Source organism: Bremia lactucae, linkage group LG5, assembly GCF_004359215.1.
Source record: "Bremia lactucae strain SF5 linkage group LG5, whole genome shotgun sequence".
In the NCBI taxonomy this organism is placed as follows: domain Eukaryota; phylum Oomycota; class Peronosporomycetes; order Peronosporales; family Peronosporaceae; genus Bremia; species Bremia lactucae.
Window position 1 is genome coordinate 1,888,337 of NC_090614.1, and position 24,928 is coordinate 1,913,264.

The 24,928-nt window shown below is 45.2% G+C and overlaps 5 protein-coding genes across 5 annotated transcripts; 3 read left to right on the forward strand and 2 right to left on the reverse strand.

The window, feature by feature from the left end:
- Positions 1-3: 3 nt before the first annotated feature.
- On the forward strand, positions 4-1,383 carry CCR75_002195 (uncharacterized protein; the record flags this gene model as incomplete). The annotated part of the gene is made up of 1 exon (XM_067960293.1): positions 4-1,383. The coding sequence occupies one exon, from the start codon at positions 4-6 to the stop codon at positions 1,381-1,383; it is 1,380 nt and encodes a 459-aa protein (XP_067821052.1).
- A 175-nt stretch (positions 1,384-1,558) lies between these two features.
- On the reverse strand, positions 1,559-1,960 carry CCR75_002194 (uncharacterized protein; the record flags this gene model as incomplete). Its single annotated transcript, XM_067960292.1, has 1 exon — positions 1,559-1,960. The coding sequence occupies one exon, from the start codon at positions 1,958-1,960 to the stop codon at positions 1,559-1,561; it is 402 nt and encodes a 133-aa protein (XP_067821053.1).
- Positions 1,961-2,116: 156 nt separating this feature from the next.
- On the forward strand, positions 2,117-4,351 carry CCR75_002193 (uncharacterized protein; the record flags this gene model as incomplete). The annotated part of the gene is made up of 1 exon (XM_067960291.1): positions 2,117-4,351. One exon carries the CDS (start codon positions 2,117-2,119, stop codon positions 4,349-4,351), a length of 2,235 nt encoding a protein of 744 aa, XP_067821054.1.
- Positions 4,352-7,288: 2,937 nt separating this feature from the next.
- CCR75_002192 (uncharacterized protein) lies at positions 7,289-8,944 on the forward strand (the record flags this gene model as incomplete). The annotated part of the gene is made up of 1 exon (XM_067960290.1): positions 7,289-8,944. The coding sequence occupies one exon, from the start codon at positions 7,289-7,291 to the stop codon at positions 8,942-8,944; it is 1,656 nt and encodes a 551-aa protein (XP_067821055.1).
- A 2,483-nt stretch (positions 8,945-11,427) lies between these two features.
- Positions 11,428-11,769, reverse strand: CCR75_002191 (uncharacterized protein; the record flags this gene model as incomplete). The annotated part of the gene is given in 2 exon segments (XM_067960289.1): positions 11,428-11,553; positions 11,569-11,769. 2 exon segments carry the CDS (start codon positions 11,767-11,769, stop codon positions 11,428-11,430), a joined length of 327 nt encoding a protein of 108 aa, XP_067821056.1.
- Positions 11,770-24,928: the final 13,159 nt, after the last annotated feature.

Here is a 24,928-nt window from a genome sequence, read left to right on the forward strand (position 1 = left end):
GAGATGGCCAATCGAGGCGGTGCCTGGAATGTCCCGACCAACCAAATTTATTTCAACACTACAGGAATTAACCCCGAGGAGACGGCCATGATTCTTGCGAGTTTAAGCAAAGGGTTTTCCAGCACTGGTGCCATTGCTGTGTCAAGACCATCCGACTCGGATGAAGAAACCATGGAAAGCTCCGATCCAGACGACAGTATCTCCCATGGCCGTCAAGTCTCGGTAACCAGTGGCACCGGTAGGGTTCATCGTGTGCAGGAAATACATTTTGATGGTCCAAAAGGCAGTAAACTCGACTTTACAGACGATGCTGGCTTCAGTCATTGTTTTCAAAATGAAAGCAATCGCGTCAAGAGTTTAGTTACGAAGCATATTTCAATCGAAGAGCTACGTGCGCACTTTGATCGCCCGATTATTGACGTGGCCAAGGACTTTGGTATTTGCATTACGCTCATGAAAAAAATCTGTCGTCGTAATGGGATCAAGAGGTGGCCCCATCGCCAAATTCGATCGCTTTCGAAAAGCATTGCGTCCATGGAGGCCGCGATGCTCAGTTCTCATGGCAGCGAACGCGAGAAATACCGAGACCAGATAAGTAATTTAAGACTTAAGCGTGAGTCGGTTATTGCAGACCCCAATAAGGAATTGTTGATGCATTCCAAGCCATCTCCAACGACCTTAATGCACTGCGACTCGTCGAACCAAAGTGTCGGTCCGTCGTGCCACCTTCCGTTAACATTGCTGTCTCCTCGAACCAGTCAAGAGTTTTATGCTCCACCGCAGTTTTTGCAAAATTCATCCTCTCTAAAAATCGAAAAACCAGCAACGGGGAGGACGAATATGTCGACTTGTAATTCTTCGACCTCTCGTCTTTCGAAAGGTGGACGCTGGACCAGCGAAGAACACGCTGCGTTTTTAGAAGGAATTCGACTATACGGAAAAGATTGGCGTCGTGTGGCGCAAGTCGTCATGACGCGTAGCGCTGTCCAAACGCGTACACATGCCCAGAAATATTTATCGAAATTTGCTGGGCGTTTTCCTTTCGATACCGATGGGATGCTCAAAGACCACTCGTTGGCATCCACGCATTCTAAAAATGGAATTAAATGTAATAAGCCTAATGCTTCTACGCTTAGTCCAACGACAAGCTTATCGTCAAGCTCTACCGCGATGACGCCTGCGAGTGACGATTGCGCAAGCAACAAATCTTGGAACGTAGAGGAAGACAATTGTATACCAAAGCCCGGGGAGTCCATGGCCATGATTTTAAATAGTCCTTCCACGGGGGCTTTAGTGCTTCCGACGATTTTTGATCAAGAAGATGCAGCCGCATTTCCGGATTTTGTCCAACAGGATGGCTATAGTAATAGTGTGACGCTGTAAGTCGAACCTAAAATTTAGACGCTTTATGTGGTACTTAAAAGTGTCACTTAGAATCAGATTGATATAGCAACGTGAGGTTGCGATTTTGAAAGTAATTGTTTTCTGTTACTTTTCTACTTTGTTTTGCTTTCTTTGAATAAGTGTAAGGAAAAAAATCCGCAAAAAACCTAAGTTTCTACTGCTGCTTGGCTTCGACCTCTTGTACAAGCTTGGCGAGTTCCTCGGGGTTGTACAGCATAAAGTACTTTTCGATTTCCGGCAAATAGTGTACCTTGCCCTTCTCCATATTAAACCAGTACACGTACGAGGCGTCGTTATGCGAGACGCCCACGGTGCGCACATTATTAAAACTCGGCACAAGAATCGGGTCATCTTTCGAGTTGCCCTGTGTATCGTCCGACTCGAGCGGGTCGCGGTTAAATTGAGCCACGCCAATCTCCGCTGCTTCAAGCTCCTGGCGCTCGCGACCTACAGCGTGCTCGAGGTCGTCGGGAATGCCTCCAGTAGATGCGAGCCTGCGCACAGCCCCACGGGCTGACGAGGCAAAGGGAGTGAACACACGCTTCACGAGGCTCATGCTGTGATTATTTGGAGGTGGGGAATGTGAAACTGAACAAGCTAGCGAAGTGTACCTTGCTTTTGGTACAATCGAGCCTTTCGAAAAAAATGTTTTAAATTGTAAGAATGAATGGATCTCCTCATTAAGTAAAATTCCACGGACCAAGGGTGTGTCATGGGTTTATTGATTGTGCTGCACCTATGCGCCGCCACCTTGTTGGGCCACGCTTTCGCGTGGGACCCACAACCGGATGGCTACCAGGTGATCAATGGCCCCGACAGTCCTGACGCTCTCGACACGTGGCGACGCGAGTGGGGTCAGTGGAAGAAGATGGAGCTCATCACGAACCGCTACGATCCGAATGATGCGTGCACGGTGTACAATCTTCCACAGACGCAGTGGACACAACGAAATTTCGTGCAAGTTTTCCTCATGATGACTGACCGAGCGATTTTCAACCGCGACACGCAGCAGTATACTGTAGACAAGTACGTCGACACTATGATGGAGCGAGTGGGCCCAATTGATAGTGTCGTCCTTTGGTCGGGATACCCAAATCTTGGTATTGATAATCGCAATCAATGGGATCATATACGAGATCTTCCAGGTGGACTTGAGGGAGTCAAGGGCGTAATTGCCGACTTTCAACGTCGAGCCATTCGAGTGATTCTTCCATATAACCCCTGGGACATTGGCACCGAGGATGAAAGTGGACTAGAAGATACCGTTCGCATGTATACTGCCGATATCACTGCGCTAAGTAAAATCCTTGCGGCGTTACAGGCTGATGGATTCAATGGTGACACGATGTATGGTGTCCCGAAAGCCTTTTTCAATTGCAGTAACCCAATGGTAGCGACACCGGAAGGAGGGGTACCCTCGGCGTATTTGAATCATAACCCCATGAGTTGGGGGTACATTTTCGGGTATTCGAAATTTCCACCCGTATTACGTCCAAAGTTCTTAGAATCGCGACATCTGGTGGAAGTATGTGCCCGTTGGTCCCTTGATCGGATGGTGGAGTTTCAAATTGCTTTCTTTAATGGTGGTGGGTACGTACTATGGGAGAATGTATGGGGAATTTGGAACGCCATGACGGAGCGAGAAGATCAAACACTGAAACGAATGTTTGCGATTCTACGTCAATTTGGAGCGATCGTATCGACAGGGACCTGGACGCCGTATTACAATTGGAAAGGAGACGAGGTGTATGCGAGTGCCTTTATACTTTCAGATGATAAAGCGCTTTACACGATGATTAGCACCTCGGAGCAGAGTTTGAGCTACGAGTTAGTGCTTGTAGCGAACCAGTCGAGTACTGACGTGCGTGTGTATGATGTTTACCATGGTGTGGAACTACAGAAAGAGACTGGAAGCGCTAGCAATCGTATGGTTGTCAAGATCGAAATTGAGCCGCGCGGGTTTGGCGCTGTGTATGCCACAACGTCTACAAATCCCGACGTGACCGCTTTTTTAAAGGACATGCAAGCGTTGACTTTAAAACCACTTGCTGAGTACTCGATGGAGCGTCAATTGTTGCAGCAGGAGCTTGTTGGTGGTAGTACTTTCTTGAATTCCAATAGTGGCATGGATTTAACGACAGACATGGTGCGAATCTCTGGTATGAAAGACTGGTGGTTCAATGTCACTGGTGTTCAAATTGAGCCTGTTTCAGCTTGGACTCCCACGTTTGCTCAATTTGGTACTGGAGTACAGTTTCCATGGGAATCTCGTCCTTGGAACAATCATTCGTCAATGTTGTCAATTGATGACTTTTTCCTTGATAAGTATCCCGTGACAAACGCGCAATACGCGACGTTTTTGAAAGCAAGTGGTTACGTTCCCAAGTCGCTTCAACGCTTTTTAATGCATTGGGAGAATCGACAAGGTGCTGTGGCTTCGTGGACCATTCCTACTGGTTTGGAACAGACTCCAGTGGTTTACGTTGCGGTTGAGGATGCCAGGGCGTATGCCACTTTCTATGGCAAGCGTCTTACCCACGATTATGAATGGCAGTACGTTGTTTCAAATGGTGACAAGTATGATTCGTATCCGTGGGGATCGAATTTGGACCGATCGAAGCTGCCTAAACTCTACCATGGCAAGGAATTACCTCCGCTTCGTCCAGTGGGATCATTTCAAAGTTCTCGTTCATCAACGTTTGAAGTGGAAGACCTCGTCGGCTACGTGTGGCAAATGACGGATCAGTTTTGTGATTCGCATACTTGTGGGATTCTTCTTCGAGGTGGAAGTAGCTATTACCCCGTAGCAGCCACGCATAGTGATCCGAATTGGTACTTTCCACAAGCTCTGGACGCTCAGCACCACAACCGCTTTCTTATGATAAGTGAAGGTTACGACCGATCCCCAATGGTCGGGTTTCGCTGTGCCAAAAGTGTCACGTCATGAGTGAACGTTGATCACTTTTGCCGAACATTTCGGGAGATTGAGTACTAAAGTGCCGAATAAAAAAAATCATGACAGGGTTTTGTGGTTGTTACCTTTTGCTATAATCATGAGTTATGAAGGATTAGTAGAACGATAGAACATGTCTTTTTAATGATGGCAAAGCATTACACATGGTATTGTCGATTAAGATGCTCGACGTCGAAATAACGATTAAACACAGTGTAGCATCTTAAAAACTCACTTGACCATCAGATCTGCGAGCATATCTTGCATAAGGTCAAGCACGTTGCCTGCACAGCGCTGTGACTTCACGTATTCTGCCCAATCTGCATCTGAAATAGTCATGCGCTATCTACTTTATTGGTACGGCGTAAGCAGCCGTGCCTTAGATGTTTCGAAGAACTTGCTTAAGCGCATGTTCATGTGTGGGGCACTGGTCTGCAGCGAAGCAACTACGTGACGTCGTTGTTGTTAAAGCTGACTTAACGTCCATTAGGTGCAGCTGGAGCACTTAAGCGCACGTATATGAAATGCCTTTATTCAAGCCGACTTCACGTCTGTTTGCAGCAGCTTGAGCCCGTAGTTCGAAGCCATCACTAGAATAATCGGATGAACATAAACTTGGTGAAGAGTTTTGTCGTAGTCTATGCTGTCCTTCTGAGATAAACTCTTTGCCATCATGGAGCATGAAGCCAGCGATACGACGCACTCATGTCACAGAAACCCCCTCGAAATTGATGGATGTGTCGATTTTGCGATGCAAGCTTGTTTGTCGTTGTCTTACACTGTATTGCGAGATGTTAGCGACCTGTTAAAATCGTGACCTTCAAGTCGTCTCGCTCGACGAGCTTTTAAACACGTTGCGATGCTCTCAAATTGTTTTGGCCCTTTCGGGGCCTTGCGTTATCGAATACAAATATATAGTCTATTTGCTAAATCTTTCTCGCAAAGTAGCGAGATTGGGCCCACTAATCGGCATTTATTGCTTTGAGGTGTGAACGAACTTCACGTCAGATATATTGATGCGAGTAGCTCATGATGCCTAATCGTGATTTTTCGCTGCACCGTTGAGTAAAAGTAAATTTTATCGTCATTTTTTAAAATAACTGAACTGGAAGCCCGTGTTTAGCTTATCCTACCAGAAGAGAATTTAAAATACCATATATTGTTGAGACCTCGAAATAGTCCGAACCAAGTAATATGGTAATAAGCAAATATATTGGCCGTTTCATATACAAGTATTACCGTAAATAGATTTGTATGTATCCACGCGTGCATGCCCAGATGTAGTCGTGGAATACTGCGACACGTCTTGGGATGAGCAAAGGTCTGCATATCTCGAATTAACATATCAAGAAAGAGAACGAGAAACTTTTATCGATTTGCTTCCATTGTCAGAAGACTTTTTTGCCGTTCATCACATTGTATCGCGCACGCGACTAAGGCAACTAGAGAAGAACGTAACTGAAAATGCGACAAAATTTCGCTGCATTTACTTTCCAAGTCTTACTTCAAAGCGGACCGTTAAAAAAATTGGAAACGATCTCTTACCGTGACATAAAAATGAAGATGCTTAACCAGTCCTTACAATTGTGCTGTCTGATGGCAAACATCCTCAATCCTCCCACCCCTACGGTATATTAAACGCCAATGCACCAACCTTTGCAAATTCAGTTCTTCTATCAACAAGAACCAAACTTAACACACGTCGTCTCAAAATAATCAGGTTGTTGGCAGATGAAACCGTAAATCTCGTATTTTAAAGTTAATGTTAGTTTAAAGGCGTTGCCTTTACAAAATAAGAGCCGTTAAGGATGACGAATAAGTAATTTCTGACAGCTGCGCACAATCATAAATGAATATTCAAATTTCTGGAGAGACCCCGTATGATGCGTAAGACCAGGCTTCCAGTCTTGTCAATTATTGCTGGGCCTGGCACAGCTAATACGTGAAGTTATAAAGAAACGCACATTTTTTTTCTGAATTCTCCAGTATACGCATCCTCTAAGTCTAAAGTTAATGAACCAGCAATTCTCACAAGAATTATAGTTTGAGGTTCAATTTAGGGAACCGGTATAGCCTCACACACCTTTTGGTATTGCCACCGTCCGTTTTTTTAAACTAAATCAAAACTAATGACAACATAAAACATTTTCATTACTCCGCTATATCGCAAAATTAATAATTATTCCTTTAGAAACCCCTTTTGTACTATGGTGCCACCTAAATGACATTTGGGAACCGATATAGCCACACCGTATTGTAATGGTAGCAACCCCCCTTAAATTAAATTTAGGAGTGTAATGGATGTGACTGCCCCTGGGCACATCAGAAAACGTGTTTTCGTTTGGCGATATTAAATGTATTATTTTTGACAGGTGAAAAAAGCCAAGAGCGCAATTTGTTCTTTTTCGTACCCACCATGAGCGCAAGCAAACCACAATTTCCTTATGTTTCAGTTCTTGTCGACTTTCGCTCGTAATTTCTTTGCTGAAATGCATCTTGCTTTTTAACAGCAAATGTTGCGGAGTGTTTTTGCACTTACTAAAGCTGGGAAGGCCTGCAGAAAGGTTGCTCAATATATATTCCAGTTATTAGCAGGGTGATGTTCAAAAGGCCAAAAGGGCGATTTTAAGACGATTCTAGAGGAATAACTCTTACCTTTTGGATGCAGTATGCTATTTATTCAATATAGACGGTGGCAATACCAAAAGGGGTGTGTTGCAACACCGGCCACCTTTATATATTATACGAACAAAGGCAAATCACGCTTGCTCGTACGCAAGATATAAGGATTCACGATGGTGAGCTCTTTTATTTGTTTTGCATGTCACGTAGTGAAAGGGTGATTCTTCCTGTAATTGTGTAGATCGTATAGCATAACAAAATTTGCCAAAGGTCTGTGAGCCGTCGACTTCTCCTCCTTGTCTAAAAAAAATGCGTTGCTATATTCTCGTGGTGCCTTCCCTCCTCGCACTTGCGTCCAGTGCTTTGCCTAACTTGTCTTTAACCACGGAGTCGAGTTTGGCAGATGCCTCTGCGAATAGCCACTTGAGAAGTTCGAGCACATCACCTGATGATCATTCTGAGAGAGGCAATCCCATCATCTCGACGGTAACAAAGAAGCTTAAAAGGGTTTTCAAGCATAAAAAAGTGGATAGTGAGATGATGTGGCTGGACTACTTGAACTCGAACTCGGATCTGAAGACTTTTCTTACCAACCCCAATCTACACATATACGCCCAATTTCTCGACATCTATGCTCTCTCTACATCGAGTTCTGTTCGAGACAAGTGGCTTACAGCGTTACAAACAAAATTTGGCGATACGGTGGTGGCTGAATTGAAGAAAGTGTACACGGAGCTGGAACCAAATACTTATCCAAAGAAGCTGGTCGAATGGTTGCTGAAGCAAGATCCCCTCCAGAAGGAGGCTGATCACTCCTTGAACGTCAAACATTTCAATGATTTAATCAAGTACGACATTTTAAATGCCTTGGACAATGGCAATCTCGAAGTGTTTCAAGATAAAACTGGTGCGACGCCCGAAACGTTGCTAGGCGTCTTGGTAGACAGCGCTCCAGATAAGGAACTGTTTTACAAAGACTTGTCAAAGGCGCTGCCAGGTCTACAAACATATTGGAAGGTTGAGAAGTCTTTCGTATTGAAGGATCTCTGGAAACGGCTATGCATTGGAGTTGACGCAAACAATGTCGTTGTATCCGGAAGGCTATCGTTTTTTTATAACTATGCAACAGCTTTCGAGGATAGAGAGAAGCAAGTGCTGGAAATTATGGTCAATACGTTTGGTGAAAGGACAACTGCCATTGCGATCGAAAAGGGATTTACATCGATGAATACGAGAGATTCCGCTCATCATTTACAATCAGCGCAACTAAACCAATGGATTTCTGAAAACGCCACACCTGATGATATTAGGGACCTATTGCAGATCCGTAACCACCTCCGTGACGAGGATGTCGGCAGTAGTATCTGGGTGCTTGATAAGTACATTTGCAAGCAGATCAAATTGGGTATGTACGCTTCATACGCGAATGAGCATGATGGGTATGACAACTTAATGATCGCGGTCATTACAAGAGGTCTTGATCCTGAGACAACGTTAAAGAAATTCGTCATAAGATATCCAACGGTGTGGGACGCCGTTGTATTAAAAGATATACACGAGCGACGGCTGTTACCACCGAGTGCGTACCAACAGGTGCTCGACAACTTTCGAGTTGGTTCTGATCTCAAGGATCTCATTACTAACCCCAAACTGGAAAAATTTGCCAACAGTCTTGATCTTAACAACTTATTTTTAACAAGACACGTTCGAGCGATGTGGTTCACGGTTTTAGAAGATTTCTTTAACGCGGAATTGTTTTTAAAAGAGACCAATGCGGCGAAAGCGATTACAAAAGAGAGCAAAGGTGTGAGAGCGATTACAAAAAAAAGCAAAGGTGCGGAAGTGGCTACAGAAGGGAGCATTTATGAGATTGTGGTTCTAGAACTAATGAAACTGAAGAAGGAGGAACTACTACCATGGCAGACCAAACTGGTCGAATGGCTGATCCCTTCAGAAATAGGTTAGCAAACCACAGGTTTTATGTATTGGGCACACATCGGTTGGAGAACCGTTGTTGTGGTACATTTACTTTATGGGTAAAATACCCTTTTATCTAATTTAAAATAGTTAGTTACTTAAATCGCATTTATTATGGGTAATAAATGTGGTCGCCTCCAGATATAAATCTGGCGGCCAAAATCTATTATGTTAACTAGCTAGGGTAAGGTTTTTAGATTTAAATAATTAAATAATGTTCAGCTCCCCTTTTGATCTTATTCGGGCTTGTGCACGTGGAATTTATTATTTCCCAAGGACCAGAGGTCCTGCATGCAAGGCTTGAAGCCTTCATGCGGTACGAAGCCTCCCTGATCGGTCAGGTACAGGACCATTTAGCGGCATCTATGCCAACCCGGTACATCTCTGAACCTGACTCAGAGCCAAGGGCTCGCCCTCTAACTGTATATGTGAAGACATTTGAGGGAAAAGAGGGTGAAAATCTCCCTTTTTGGATTAAGCAGATGGAATTGTCCATTGATTCCGCCTTGTGTTTAACAGAACGGCAAAAGGTGGCTATGGCCATTTCCAAACTTGGAGATAGAGCCATGGAATGGCACTATCCTGCAGCGCGTCCATAAATGACGCTTTTCCCTCATATGATTCGCTGAAACAGCAAATGACGAGCATGTTTGCACCGCCTGATCAGGCTTTTCGCATGCGAGCACGGCTCCTAGTGACTCGACTGGGTAAAAGAACCTTAGGAGACTTTGTCCAGGAGTTGAGAACTCTCATTGCATCTATACATCAAGACCCGGTGCAAGAAGAAATTGTAGTGACCATTTTTATGGGGGGTTTCAATGAGGGCGTTGCCCGGACGGAATTGTTCCGATCTCATCCGGCTACGTTCGAAGAGGCAGTTGCCATAGCGCTACGCTCCGAGTTTGACTTTAAGTCTGCTCGCGTTAGCACGCCTACAACGTCTGCATTGCCCAACTCCATGGGAGTGGCGTCTGACCTCTCGGCCGACGGCTTATACCAAGCTGTCGCCGAGGCACTGTTGTAGGATTGTTCCTTAACTGAGGCAATTTGGATTGCCTCTTTCATCGTCGACGGCTCTTTTCTGAAAAGGGCCTGTCGCGATGGGCCATGCCGTAGTCCGTTCATAAACGTGGGCACCTTAATGTGCTCCGGAATCGGACCTACGGTTATGGATGCGGACAGCGAGCGCATCTCTTGCACATACTCTTGCAGAGATCGCTTCGCCTGTCGCGCCCCAAAGAAGCGCGCCTGAAGCAACACTTCGTTGTTCGGCGGCTGGTACATGGCGCGAATCTTATCCTTAAAGATCGCCCATGAGGGGAACGCTTTTCTGTCCGCCATAAGCGCCGAGTAAGCCCACTCTGAGGCCTTACCAAGCAGGTGCGACATGGCGTACAACACCATCCGGCTGTCGTCCTCGATGAGCTGCGCGACACCACATTGCTCCACAGCTTAAAGCCAGTGGACAATCGTGTGCGCTGCAGTTCCAATGAACATGGGCGGGTCCATCGGAATGGGCCTCGGCTGATGCGGCCCGGGCAGAGAGCATCTCAACAGCCCTGTTAAGAGCCTCGCTCCGAGCCTGCTCATGCCTCAGCTCATCCTGAGTCCTGAGTCTGAGTGACGGACTCCGCCGCAGCATGGCTCTGTGCCTCGGACGCGGCCCTCCGCTGTCCGAGCACAAATGCCTCAAACTGCTCCAACTGAGCAACATGTTGCTCAGGAGGACTACCCAGGAGCCTGGCCAGGGCTTGTTCACCAAGTCCCTGCGCCATTAGCCCTGCCATCTCCCGATGATGTTCGGAGAGGTGGGGGAAATGAGCCCAATCAATATTGAGGCTCATCCTCACGAACACACGCAGAGATGCGGGTCGTGAGAAGGATCTCAAGTGCTACCAAGTGTAGACGGGCACATTGTAATGCGGCCACGCTTTACTTAGACACACACCCTAGCACAGCGAGGAAGCGGTATAAGCAGCTTCTCTTGCGTACAGTGAGGAAGTTGAGGTGGGGCGCGTTAGCGACCTCACCCAACTGATCATCTCGCCGCTATTTAGAAATACCCTAACCCATCCCGGTTCAACCGTAATCGCTCCGCGGATTGAGTGGTTGGGGCAAGGCCCATTTATTTGATGATCATATTTAGCAGAATAGGCTTGAAGAACCAGTCACTGCTGTACAAAGTTTGAGTTGCCTAACGAAACATGGGCTGCCTTTTTTGTGGTATAGACAGCCTATGTTATGTCAGGCGGATTAATAATCCCACGGGCTTGCTCAAAGAATTGGAATATGGCGACTCTTTTGTTTTGTCGTAATTTAGATCAACCGTTTTTTTGGCGGGACAAGCTCAGCATCAATCATGACCGTACCATGGAGGATTATAGAGAACTCAGATACGTTGTCGTCCAGGTGTCTTGTAGAAAGCCGCTTTCTAGGCTCCACCAGCGCCGTATTCATATCCTGCGACCGAACTAACCGAGACGGATGTCCCGAAGATACCACATCCACCTAAAGATCAGGCGTCGGACAGGCTCATTTTTAGTAAGAGATACGCCCACTAAAAGCAATCCGTCCGGTGGCGCAGGATCCCGAGAAGGCTACACTAAACTTACACTCTCCAGAAAATGTATCTGGTCGAATACAGAGCTGCGATTCGCGCGGACAGTCTCTATCTCAGGACGCTGGGAGCGCTGTTTCCCAACCTTTGGCTCAGGCAGCTTGCAATCCGGCGCTGGTCGCTCCCCTGGGATTGGGTTCGCCAATCCATGCATATTGCGTGCTAGGCGAAAAAGTTCCTGGATCAAGCCTAACATCGCGGAGTTGCACATGTGCTAAAGTACTCTCAAACCTGACAGCTGTTGGGGTTAAGCGGGGCTGTAAATTGAAAAGTGGAGGTATTGTTAAATACTAGCATGGCGGCTAGCAAACCTTCGAAATCGAACCGAAGCTCCGCTAAAAGCGTGCGCCGCTCGCTTCATTATCATACGTGAGAAAAATCATCTCTCCTGAAACGCTAGAGTCTGAGCCAGGGCAGTCTACAGCTGCTAAGACCCGTGTTATGATAGGACTTACGCCAGAATTCTCATTTTTCTCTTCTTATCGTGGAAACGAGCCAAGAGCTGTCGGGCAAATTTGTCTTTGATTATGAAGGTATTTAAAGGCGGATCTAGCAAGAAATCTTCAAGCGTTTATCTTCCTCTAAATGAGTTATAATTGCGGATTTTACTAACTCGAAAAGCTATACCCCAAGCTCGCCTCGTTGCGCGATACGATTGGTCTTTAAGAGTCCGTGTCTTAGGCTGATGATGATCGTGACCAATATCGAAACTAACCACAGATTAAGTGATTAGGCTATCGCACTGCAAATGTTGCGGAGCTACCTCGCTCCCGAAGTCAGAGGAAGACTTTAGACTCAAAGAGTCTCTTAGCTCTATAGAACTAATTAGTTTAACAGCTGAGTAACTACTGAAGCTTAATGAATCCTATTTCAAAGAATTTGAGGGCTCGTTGAACCAAGTGGCACCTAATGCCCAAGAGTATATACCTTCGAAAGGCTTCTATCTCTTACAGATCAATGGGCAAGCCTTAGGAAGGCACTAAACGCTTTAAGATCAAAAAGGAAACTGCACTTTATTTAATTATTTAAGCTAAAACCTTTCCCTAGCTAATTTAAAAATAGAATTTACCGGCAAATTTATATCTGGCGGCGACCACATTTGCTACCCATAATCGATGTGATTGTAGTATTATTTATTTTATATTATGATAAAAGGTTTTTTACCCTTAAAGTAAATGTATCACGCCAACGGTCCTCCAACCGATGGGTGCCCCATTACAACCTCCCCCATCAGACTGCTGACACCGAGTGACAACATTCGCTTCATCCTCTTTGTGGTTGAAGCCGAAACAGCTAACCGTTCGGTTGTGTTTTCCTTTCCTTTGTCTCATGACAATCAAGCATAAGTGACGGATTTTCAGCACCTCTCTCGACTGTGGAGGAATAATGGGCTTTGAAAGTCACTCTCTATCAGAGGATGAGGAGAAAGAGCGTCGCTCTTACACGCCTTCTCCTCCGGATGAACGTCGGCGGGCCCCCAATCCGATCCCAGATCGTGGTGCCACTGATGTCTCAACTGCATTAAGCAGGACACAGACCCTGAGTCCAATATTATTACGAATTCGCTCGATGAAGAGCAAGAGCAGATGCTCCTCATAGATGTAAGAGCTCGTCGTCGAGCTGCCGAAATAGCAAAAGCTAAAGCTCATAGTGAATGTAGCTTCATTCCGCTAAGTGCGGACGAGCGTCTCGAAAAGATAGCTGGTCACAGCTTGGCTATCTGGACCTCCGATCCTGCGGCGAATTCGCCGGAAGAGATCGCTGCCTGCGATGCTCTTCATGAGCAATGCCTTACGCAAAAGGTAATGACGCGAAGCTGGATTTTTTTATTAAATCTAAATTTTCCAAATTTATATATTTTAACAATTTATTTTGAACCTTGCCAGTATCTGACGCGCTTACGTGATCAAGCCCGTGGGGCTCGGTGACCTCCATTATGGAAATTCCGATCGTTTTGTTTCTAAACGAAACAAGGAGTGAAAACGAAGTCTCATTTGAGAACGGGGTCCACCGGGCCCACCGACTTCGTAATATTTGGAATATCAAAAAGTCTGCGGATAGAGGTGATGTTCGTTTGGAACGGGAGCTTCGCTACGATTTTGCTAAGCTTAATGCCAAAGGCCAGTTACGTTCGGCATTAATGCCACAAAACGAAGAAAGGCCTAGCCAATATTTCAGTGCTTTGGTTGACCGTACAATCATGGATCGAAGCCGCACTGAGGCTTTAGATCCACCTAATCCCACATTTAGTGGTGGAAAGCGTCGTTTGACGCAAGTTGACCTGAGCTTGGCGCTCAAGAACGTCAACGGCGTACGGGCAATCTTGCCGAAGGGGTACCTCGAACTCCCAAGAGTTTTCAGAAGAGGGGTACCCTAGCCACTTCACCAGATACTGGTATTGACCCGACGATGTCGCTTTAAAAAGTTTCTCTTTATGAAACTGAAGGTTCCCGTGCGCATCAAGCAGCGCGGGAGGGGGCCGAAATATCGGCGGAAGCATCTAATGCTCTACGGCACGAGATTCAACTTCATCGTGAGGTCCTTGCTCGAAATGATAGCTCTTTTGTGGCGGTTCGGGACCGTCTTTCGACGCTAAAGCGTCAGCAGCCTCGTTTAGATGGCCAGCTAGACATCCTGGGGAGGATACAGCAATCTGCGGCACGACCGCCTGTCTCGGCGCAAGTGCCGTGGGAAGGGTCCCGATATGGCTTAAGCAAACCAACGTAGATCACTGGGTGTGTACGCAGCTTGCTACGAAGGTTAAGCGTTTAAGCTAGGCCTTTCTTGGCCACGACCGTAAAAAAAGGTCCAATAAAGCGCGGGTGCAATTTGGTTTTGAAGACCGCTAAACGATGTTATTAGGTAGATTTTTAGTGCTTAATAAAACTCAATCTTCGACCATATAAGAATTAATATAGCTTCTGCCTTTGGCATCTGCGTGTTCTGTTTGTTTGTCTTGGCTATCAGTCATCTTATCCTTTACATGTCTTAAGACACTAAATCGCGTCGCGAGAAACTCGGTTAGTTGTTTCCGAATGGTAACAGGGCTGATATCAGCAAGCCTATCGGATGAACCCCCCCCCAAGCCCTGAGCCACGCAGTGTAATCTACAACAAAAGGTGAGACCGTTGACATTGAACGAAGTATAGCCTGTAGAGGCATGTGCAGCGTTACTTTGCGCAAGCTCCACCACTGGCAGCGTTGGTGGAGCTTTCGCAAAGAGCTCCAGGGCTTTGGTGTCAGAGCACACACACTGTGTAGTACGTCTTCAATGACGCGATTGACACGTTGAGTTTGACCATCGATCTGCGCATGGTTCGCAGTAGACATATCTAATCTGCTGCCAAGCGCTCGAAAAATTGGTTTTCAGAATTTACCCGTGAAACGGGGGTCCCGATCAGAGACAATTGCCACTGGCAAACCATGTAATCGAAACGCGCGATCAATGAACAGCCTTGCTGTACCTTCAGCATCAATGGAATCTGGCACAGCCGCTAAGTGCTCCATCTTGCTCAATCGGTCAACAAAGACCACAATGCCGGAGTTACCGGTCGAATCCTTCGGTAGACCGGAAAAAAAATCCATACTAACAGAATCCCAACATCCGATGGGTACGCCAGTGGCGCAGCAGCATGTGCCGAGGGCTGAACCTGTTGGCAAGTTTCGCATGTGGGAACGCATGTGCTGACCCATTTGTAGAGTTTGGGCTACCAATAAATCTGAATTACAGAGCCAAAGGTCTTGACTCTACCGAGATGACCACCAAGGATAGTATCCTGTGCCTCATAGAGAATTCGCCCTGAAATTCTCATCATGAGGCAAAACAACGAGGCGCGGAGGATTCGTCGCGTCCGTGCAATAAACCAACAGGTTCTTATCGATTGAAAATCGATGTAATTTTGCATGAACGCGCCTAAAGTTTGAAACCCGATTCAGAGTTCTTTAAAGCTCGTAGCAGAGCTACACACTGTTCATACTTGCCGTAAGCCGAACGGATTGATTCAGTAATAGGCGACATAATAGTCCTCAAATGAGAGAGCTCAAAATTCGGCCTGCGGGATAACGCATCGGCAAATGCATATTAATTGCCAGGCTTATACTTCACCTCGAAGTTGTATTCGGCGAAAAAGGATAGCCATCGAGCCATTCTCTGAGAGAGATGGAGCGACTTAGTCGCCGTGCGTAAAGGCACGTGATCTGTATAAATCTTAAACGGCTTAGAGCCGTGCAGATGGACTCTGAATTTGACGAGAGCATACTTCATAGCAAGCAACTCTTTGTCATGAAATAGGGAGTTCTTTTCCAAAGTTTTTAGCTGTTTAGACTCGAATGCAATAATACTTTCACGCCCATCAACATCTGTTTGTAACAGAGCATCGTCAATGGTAAAATCCGAAGCGTCACAGACGACACTGATCGGCCAATTTGGATTTGGCAGTCCCAGAATCGGGGCATGGATAAGACTATCCTTAACTGCTTGAAAGCATTATGCTCTGTGCTAATCCAGTACCATTCTGTATTCTTTTTAATGAGATAAGATAATGGCCTGGCCACATCAGCATAACTTTCGCTATATTTGTGTAAATAATTGGCGAGACCCAACCACTTACGCAACTCTTTTTGGTTTTTAGGAAGCGGCCAATCTACTATGGCTTTTTCTTTGTGGGATCCGCTCTAAGGCCTCGCTTTCCAATGCTGCATCTATAAAAAGGAATTTCGTTGCGCCAAAAATGAATTTAGATGCATTAGTATGCAATTTGTTTGTGCGCATGCACTCGAGCACTGCTCGCAAATGGTCAAAATGGTTTTCCACATCCGACCGACTCTGCTCCGCACGACTATGGACAAAAATGTCATCGAAATAAGTCTATGCATAACCTCGATGAGGGCGAAAGAGTTGCGTCACTAGACATTTAAATATTGCCGGGGCGTTGGAAAGCCTTTGTGGTATAACCAGCCACTCCCATAACATGCCGCTTGGGGTGCTAACCGCTGTTAGCGGGATATCACTAGCTCGCGCATGAGCAATTGGTAGTAACCATTGACTAAGTCCAATGCACTGTACATTGTACATCCCACAATATTGTTCTAAAGAACATCCTTTCTAGGAAATTGGGATTTGTGCTGGTATAGTGACAGCATCAAGGTTATTATAAGCATTTACAATGCGCCATTTACCATTGGCTTTTTGACACAAAACGTCGGTGTCGAATGAGGAGATTTGCTCTCTCGTACCATTACAGCCTCGTGCTTAGCACAAAGAATTTGTCAAAGACGTCACACTACTTCCTTGGTAAAGGCCATTGTCGTGTGACACAGTATTTGGTTTCCGGAACCAAGTCAATTTCATGACGGACACCTCTATCCGGGAATAAAAATGGATCCGTAAGATCTCTAAGGATCGATGACCCACTCCGCTCACTTAGTGCAGCTTTTGTATCATCAAGGATAGCTTCGTCCGGAAGTGACGATAAGTTTAGCTCAATCGTACGTTACATGACCACCATCTCAAAAAAGTCGCCAGCCTTTAAGGCTCGGTCGCACTCATCGATTGACATTTCTTCTGTCTCTAAAAGAGCATATATGAAGGGATTACCGCAAGGCTAACTTCTCCCTCAATGTTACCGATTACACCATATAAAAGCGTGTGTAATTGCTAACTCGTATCACTTGTGAGGGTCTTGGAGTAGAGACTGCGCCTCTTGGAGGCCGGAACATTCACGTCTTCGAATTCTTCAGCCTGTATTGGTTCTATACCAGACATGGTGTCTATAAGAAATATTCGACATCCGACAAGTAGTTAGGTAACCTTAATTTCTTATTTAGCGAACGTTTACCTGTCGCTTCACGTGCATTAGAAGGGTTTGACCCAAAGCCCTGGCAAACTGCCAATAGTGTCACTACTGACACTCATTATAATGCCACCTCGGCCGACCACACTCGGTGAACTTAGACATGCCACTCCACGTATCTCAGAGATATGGCACCCTTGTGGTCCTGGCGAACCACCAATAGTGTCACTACTGAAACTCAGTTTGGTGCCACCTCGGCCGACCACACTCGGTGGACTTAGACGTGCCACTTCACGTATCTCAGGGATACTACACCCTTGATGACTCAGCCTTAGGCCAACAATGCTTCCATCATCAGTGCTTCGCTATTACAACGAGTGTCACTCGACGGGGTACGGGCCGTTTCACTTCCTTCTTTTGAGTTGGGCTCAGAATTAATGTTTTCAACATTAGAGTCTATTAACTCAGAAATTTCAATGCTTGAAACACTGACAGACTCAGTCAATAATCCGCGCCAGTAGCGCATTTGTTGTCTAGCAAAGGTGGGTTCATGACTCTCCAAAACCATGCTAGAAACATTGCGCGTGGCGGCTAAGGTCTATCGATCCATGGCTCATTACGTTCATGTCATGCCAGGCCATTCGAAGGATGAAATCATATCTCGAATTCAAATCAAAGACGAGACAGCGCTCCACACTGTCAAAGTCCAAAGCCTTCAAACCTAAGTTCAACGGAACTTAAAAAACTATTGAAGAGGCAGTTGCCATAGCGCTGCGCGCTCAGTTCGAGTTTAAGTCTGCTCGTGTTAACGCGCCTGTTTACCGTACAAGCTCTTCGAGATCTTGGATACCGTTTAATAGACCGGAACCAATGGATATTAGCCTCAGTGAGGAAGGAGAAAAAGCACTATAAGCTGTTAAACAGCATTAAAACATCCGCGGATATTATATGTGCGGAAGCACGAAACATTTACGTCCGGTCTGTCCCCTACGAAATACGCGTAAAGCTCGAAAGAGCACCGATTCCGACCTATACCGACAATTTCGTACGGTGCGGGAATGCGTCGTTACCCAGTAGGTGTGGGGCGCCCTACTGGGGAAGACCTAGGCTCTGTTGTACTTCTAGGAGGTTAGAGTAAACAGAAACTAACCCCAATTTCCTCGGGGCGTAATGGCACGGGTCGTGAGTACAAGCCTGGCTTGTAAGTCGCTCAAGCGACTGTTCAGGGCTTTAATTAGCCTGGTCAATTTATATTGACTTACGAGCGTCTTGCAATAATGCTCGACGACTTTCCCTTAAGAAAAATCAACAATACGTTGAGGCGCTTAAAGCGCATGAAAGTGATATAATCACTGTTCGCTTGGCTACTTTCTTGTAGCAGGATTGGATCGAAAAAAATCCCTAGGAAGGCACTTAACCCTATAATATCAAAAGAAGAATTGCACTTTATTTATTTAAATCTAAAAACCTTACCCTAGCTAATTAAAAATAGATTTTGGCCGCCAGATTTATATCTGGCGGCGACCACATTTGTTACCCATAATAAATAGGATTTAAGTAACTAACTCTTTTAGAAAAAGATAAGGGTATTATTCCCATAAAGTAAATGTATTACAACAACGGTTCTCCAGCCGGCGTGTGCCTTATGACAGCAAAAGTAGGTAAATAAGTTGAGATACCGTCTGCGTTATGACCTATTCAACTCGAGCTTTCTTGTGGACCACAGGCGAGGCGAGCTATTCAACATCGAGAGATTCCTTAGAAATGGACCGATGTGTCCTTACGGTGCGTAAAGGGCACTATAGCGTTTCGTCTGTAGGTCAAGAAATACCTGTACGCATGAATACTATTACGTGTACATCCATGATACTGCCTTGATTAGATTCGTACAATCGTTTTCTGACTAAACACAGATGCAACCCGTCCGGCGTTTTACATAGGGGCTACTTAAGTCAAATAATGAGCGATGCTTTCTCAGGTTTAAAAGGAGGACTAATGTTATCGGTTTCCATAAACACACCTGAAAGGAAGTTACAGATAAGCTGCATGACAAAAAGGCCGGTTAATGAAACGAGGTCTTTACCTCGATGTTGCGACAGCCCTACCTATAGAGGAGCTACGTCGCTTAAAAAGTCAGAAGAAGACTTTAGACTCAACCAGTCTCTTAGTTGTATTGAACTAATAAGTAGAAGTGCTCGAAGAGTCGTACGAGCTCGTAGATCTTGAAGTGTCTGAGCTCAAGGAAATTGCAATCTGTAGAATCAGGTAGCAGCTGGTGCCCGAGACTATATACCTTATGAAGGCTTACTACTTTCACTGATTGAAGCGCAAGCCTTTGTACGACACGACACGCTGTTTCGGTCGAAAGCAGGACTGAACTTTTGTGTTTCAAAAAAAAATCTACCGTAATTGCATTCAAAATAAATTTGGTGACCAATTCTCTATCTGGTGGCCACGTGAATTTCTGATAAATGATATTTAACAATATTACCTATTTTAAATAGAAAAGATTATTGTGCTCATACTGTAAATTGTACCGCCTTAACGGTTCACCAACCAAAGGGTACCCCAAGTGTCGGCATTCGTTCTCGATTTCCTCTTTGTGAATGAACTAATACTGTGGTTGTGTTTTCCATACTTCGTCTAATTACATTCAAGCTTCTTTAAGGCGGTGAGTACGTGGACTATGTTAGTCACCATCCGTCCAAGTGAAAAGATAAGGAACACCCTCCTATCACGATATGGCGTGAGCAGGCAATGTATAAGGAGGAACAAGCTCGTCGCCGGGCTGGGGTTCGTGTCAAAGCAAAAACCTCATATTGCATATCGATTCACACCGCTTATTATGCAATAGCGCCTCCGGTGCGGGACGATTTTGCACTATGGCTTACCAGATCAAATGAGAGTACCCCGCAGAAGCTCGCTGCATGTGCCGCTCTCCGTGACCAAAACCTCACGCAATTTCAACGTCGGCAAAGAAATTATCTACATTATCAATCACGTGGAGTCTTTTAACAAAAACGAAGTATCGCTTTATTGATTGGTTCATCGGGCCCGTCGCCTTCGAAGTAGTTAGTCTCTCAGAGATTCGCTCAACGCGAACGATATTCGTGTTTTACGAAAGCTTCGGTTGATTATACAAAGCTAAAGGTCAACGGCCAATAAGTGCGGCGTAGCGGCTAAATAAAGAGACTAGGTGCAGCAGCTACAGTTGCAGTTGCAACCGTGGATCCAAGCCACACTGCGCAGATATTTCATTCATTTCCAACTATATTGATTACAAGCGTCGTTGGGCGCAAGTTGACCCTTAATATGGCGCTTAAAAACATCAATGGCTTAAGGACAATCTTGCCGAAGGAATATCTCAATCCCCCAAGCTTTTCTGACGGAGGTACTCAAGCCACTTCACCAAATACTGGTATTTTCCCTTGCGACGACGTCGTTTCAAAAGCCTCTCTACTTGAAATGGTACGTTCCCTTGCACCTCAGACAAGGGATGAGTAGGCCAAATTATCGGAAGAAGCTTTTGAAGCTCCGAAGAACGAGGTGCAACTTCTTCGTGAGAGTTTTGCTCGAATTTAGAGCACCCGAGAGCACCCTTGACGTGGTCTGCTGACGTTAAGCGTCGAGAACCTCGTTGAAAGAGTCACCTTAAAATATTGATGAGGATGTAGCAATCTTCGCCTCAGAATCAAGTAATCTTGGCTTGGTGATCTAATAGCTTTATTGTGCATGAACATAAGAAGCTTGATGCAGTCACTATAACGGCACTCGGAGCACTGCAATAAAATAAATAGAAGCATCTGCATTTAAATTGTCCTCTCTTGCGTACAGAGAGATAGTTAGAGAGCACAATAAACGTGTGCTTAATATACTACAGCATTACGGAAGCGGATAAGCATTTTTACGTGCGCACTTTGTATTTGTAAGAATTGTAAGACTTATATACGTTTTACGTTAATAAATATACATCATTTGTATGAAACAAATGGCTGCCGTTTCTGCAGATGCATCCCTAGATGAAGAGCATTCATATGCTGTATACGTCGGCTCGCAGATGCCGTCCGTTCCCTTGTAGGTGTCATCACACCTCATACATAGGGATTGATTACATTGGAAATGTCATAAGAGTAAGAAGTCAATTGAATACAATGGTATTAATTGACTTCTCCGTTTACCACCTGAATGGGCAAAAACATGCGTAGCATAAGAAAAAGAAGTTCATTACACAACAACTTTTTAAAGCGATTTTGCACATATTTGCAAAAATCGCCAACGGGAAGAACGAGGGACAGCGATTTGTCTAAGAAGCACTGCTACAGTCTTCTAGTATATTACTTATGCGACCAGTGAGTGCAACAATTGTACGGTGACTTTTCACGGCCTCTATTATTCCACCTAAATAGACCGAGCTGATGGGTCGTCTACAAAGACGGAAACAACTTGACACAAAGCGCTTGCAACGCGATAAATCGCTGTTATCGCCGAGTGTTACATGTTGCAGCCCGACCATTACTGATGTTGCTGCGCTGTCATGTGGACACAATAATTAATCCCACTTGCAAAGTGAGGATGTAGACCCATCGCTAAGTGTTGACTATAATGACTCGACTCCGCTGCCATCACCGAATAATGGTGATGAAGTCAGCGAGCTAATAGGGAAGGCTGATGGTGATATTAGGCCCATCCACAATTCACCTAACGCTCTAAACATGGAGACGCCTAAGGTTGTGGAGGTAACTTGCCGTCACCGAGACAACTGTCTCGTCGTCTGCACATTGCCTATAAATAAGAGCACTACACATACAGGGGCAATTTATTTACAGTTTGATCATAGCATAAAAGCTGAGGTACAGGCTCTCCATTATGGAGGGCATGACGCAAAAGAACTTGATCAAAATATCATTCCGCGGCACATAATCGTGTCCAGTCGGTATCACAAGCTTGTTGTAACGAGAGCAATTATGTAACTGGGGCATACTGCATATACCACCTCCATCCGAAAGGCCATGTTTGGATGGAACTAGTGAACCCGTCTTAGATTTCCAGTGCGCTAATAAAGAAAGACGACGACGGCGTTGACCGTGTCATCTCTTACCATTCCTGGCTTTTCAATGCTGCGATGCTGAATATTCCTGTGCATAGCAAGGAGTTTTTTCTTAAAAAGTATGGTCTTGTTATGTTTTGAGTGTATCTGCTGGGGGCACCGAACCATTTATGATGTACATGGATCATGCGTCACTGAACCCGCAATAGACTCACCGGGCATCTCGCCAAGATGATGAAAGGGTCTAACATTATCATTTTAATTTAAATTCAAGCTACAGAACGAATGTCTTGGCTGACCAAGTATCGCGCAGGCCAGGCTACTCGGCAAGACATCATGAAGGTGTGTTTCGTGCTAAGGCACATGTTGAGTCGTAACGTTGGCAACCATGCAGGTTGACCACGAGACGTACTATTTTGGCCTCCAAGATAACGGTTTCTACAATCAAAATAAGCACCGTCGCCTGCTGTTGGAGAACTTCGGTTGACAAAACTTTTCTTTCCGTTAATGCGAAGGCATCACGACCTTGATCGGGAAAATACGGCCAAGTTTTCTTCCCTCAGCATTTGACGACTGTAGACGACACAACATTTATGAGCTTAAATAGTGGGCCGATTGCAACATGCTTGGATCACAGATCACGCTCAAGCACTTTTTCGTGTCTGGCAATGCCATTACCAGTGCCTCTATAAGCGACAGATTCACTGATGAGCTTTTTTTTTTACCAAACCCGTTCTGCATCCTGCTTCGCATGCTCTGCACAAAAATCTTGCTGTGTTATTAGCCCTAGAAATTGGAACAGATCTTTCACGTGACGTGGGACTGCACGCCTTTTCAGTTCAAATCTGCTTTTGGTTCTGCTTGTACACCATGTGGAGCTACGATGCAGCTTAGTGCAGGTTTCTTAGGGACCCCTATGACGTACTTCACAAGTACAAAATTGGGCGCCACCTTTCTTCAGCACAGAGGTCAAATGACGCCTGTGTGAATCGATTCCTTCAGCCTGTTCTCGGCCTAACTATGATCGATACATCGTCAAAGTAATCGGGCGTTAGAACCGTGCTGACGCATCACGTGGGCAACTACTCGGGTTATGTGTTGCCGTTTCGGTTTTGAAAGTGTGACTTTAAAGCCACTTCTATAGCAATGCTTACTGCCATGTTAGCCTCATCAAATCCTTTTATAAGTATCTGGGAGTTGCTTCCCTTTAGATTCAAGGCAGAAATGATTTTGACTTTCCCGTGGACTTCAAAATAACATCTTTCCGCGGGGTCGGCATTAGAGTCGGAATGTTTGCCGTTTTGAGCGTGAGCCACGCACCATTCACATATGGTCAACGGTCTAAGAAGTTTGGGCTGCAGTAAGGCGACTTGCTCTTACGTACATGTCCTGCCTTTGTGCGCATGTCAAAGAGCACTTGAATAGTGCCGACTCTTTCCCTCGACTGCGGCCATTGCAAAGGTGTCTCCACAAAACTACTTAAAATGAAATGTGTGCACCGGACGCGGCCTCTTACGCTATCGAAGCATAAAACGTCTCAAAGCAGCTCGGGACGACTTACTTAGAGTCTGGCCCAGTACTTGCTAACCGAGTTCCTGCACCACTGTTCATATAGGTAGGAAAAATACGCTCAATCGATACTAAGGTTCATCCACACTGGTCCCATCAGAAAGACAGGTCGTATGAAGAATACAAGTGCAGCGAAGTGCAGGCGGGCGATTGTCAAGCGACCTCGCACAACAATGCAAATACCTTCTGGTACAAAAAGAAAGTGGATAAATCATCTTTTTTACTGCATCAACGAGGTTGGAGGGCACCTAAGGTGACCTCGCACGACAAACGCTTACTTTTTTGTACTAGTGGGTGTTACTGAAGCCGTCAATCGTCTTCTCTTGCGCTTTGCGTATTAGTAAGTAATTTTATGAGAAATTTATTATACCTAAAAATACATGTAAAATGCTTACTTAAAATGCCATCTTTGTAAACGGCATCCCTGCAGGCGATCACTGTATACCTTAGGCTCGCAGACGCTCGTCCCAGACGTCATTCGATGATGTACCATTCACTAGTACTGCTTCCGTACTGGCCAGCTTGCACTGATAACAGTGAAGGTGAGATGCCTTCGAGTATTCCACGTAAGCGACGTGTTGAGGAAGGTTTGAGTTGCTAAGAAGTCTTAGCAATTATAGGTCAATACTAAGAAGGCTTTGTATAGGAAAAGTAAAGCTGTATTAATATATAAAGTTCAAACGTTACGATCTTCTTATTTACTGACTTTAATGTTTATATATATAAAATAATGTATAGAAACTCGTTGCGCACCGCTCATTCGAGCTTCTATCAGCGATTGGCAGGGTTAATTTAAATATAAATTAACAAATGCAATCGAACTGTTGCATTTTTTGCTTCGATGTTGCTATATACTTGAATATTAAAACGTTGAGTAAGATTACTGAAAGATTGTCGTTTCAATCCCCTTCAAATATATCTCTTAAAGAAAATTGTTTTTACTATTC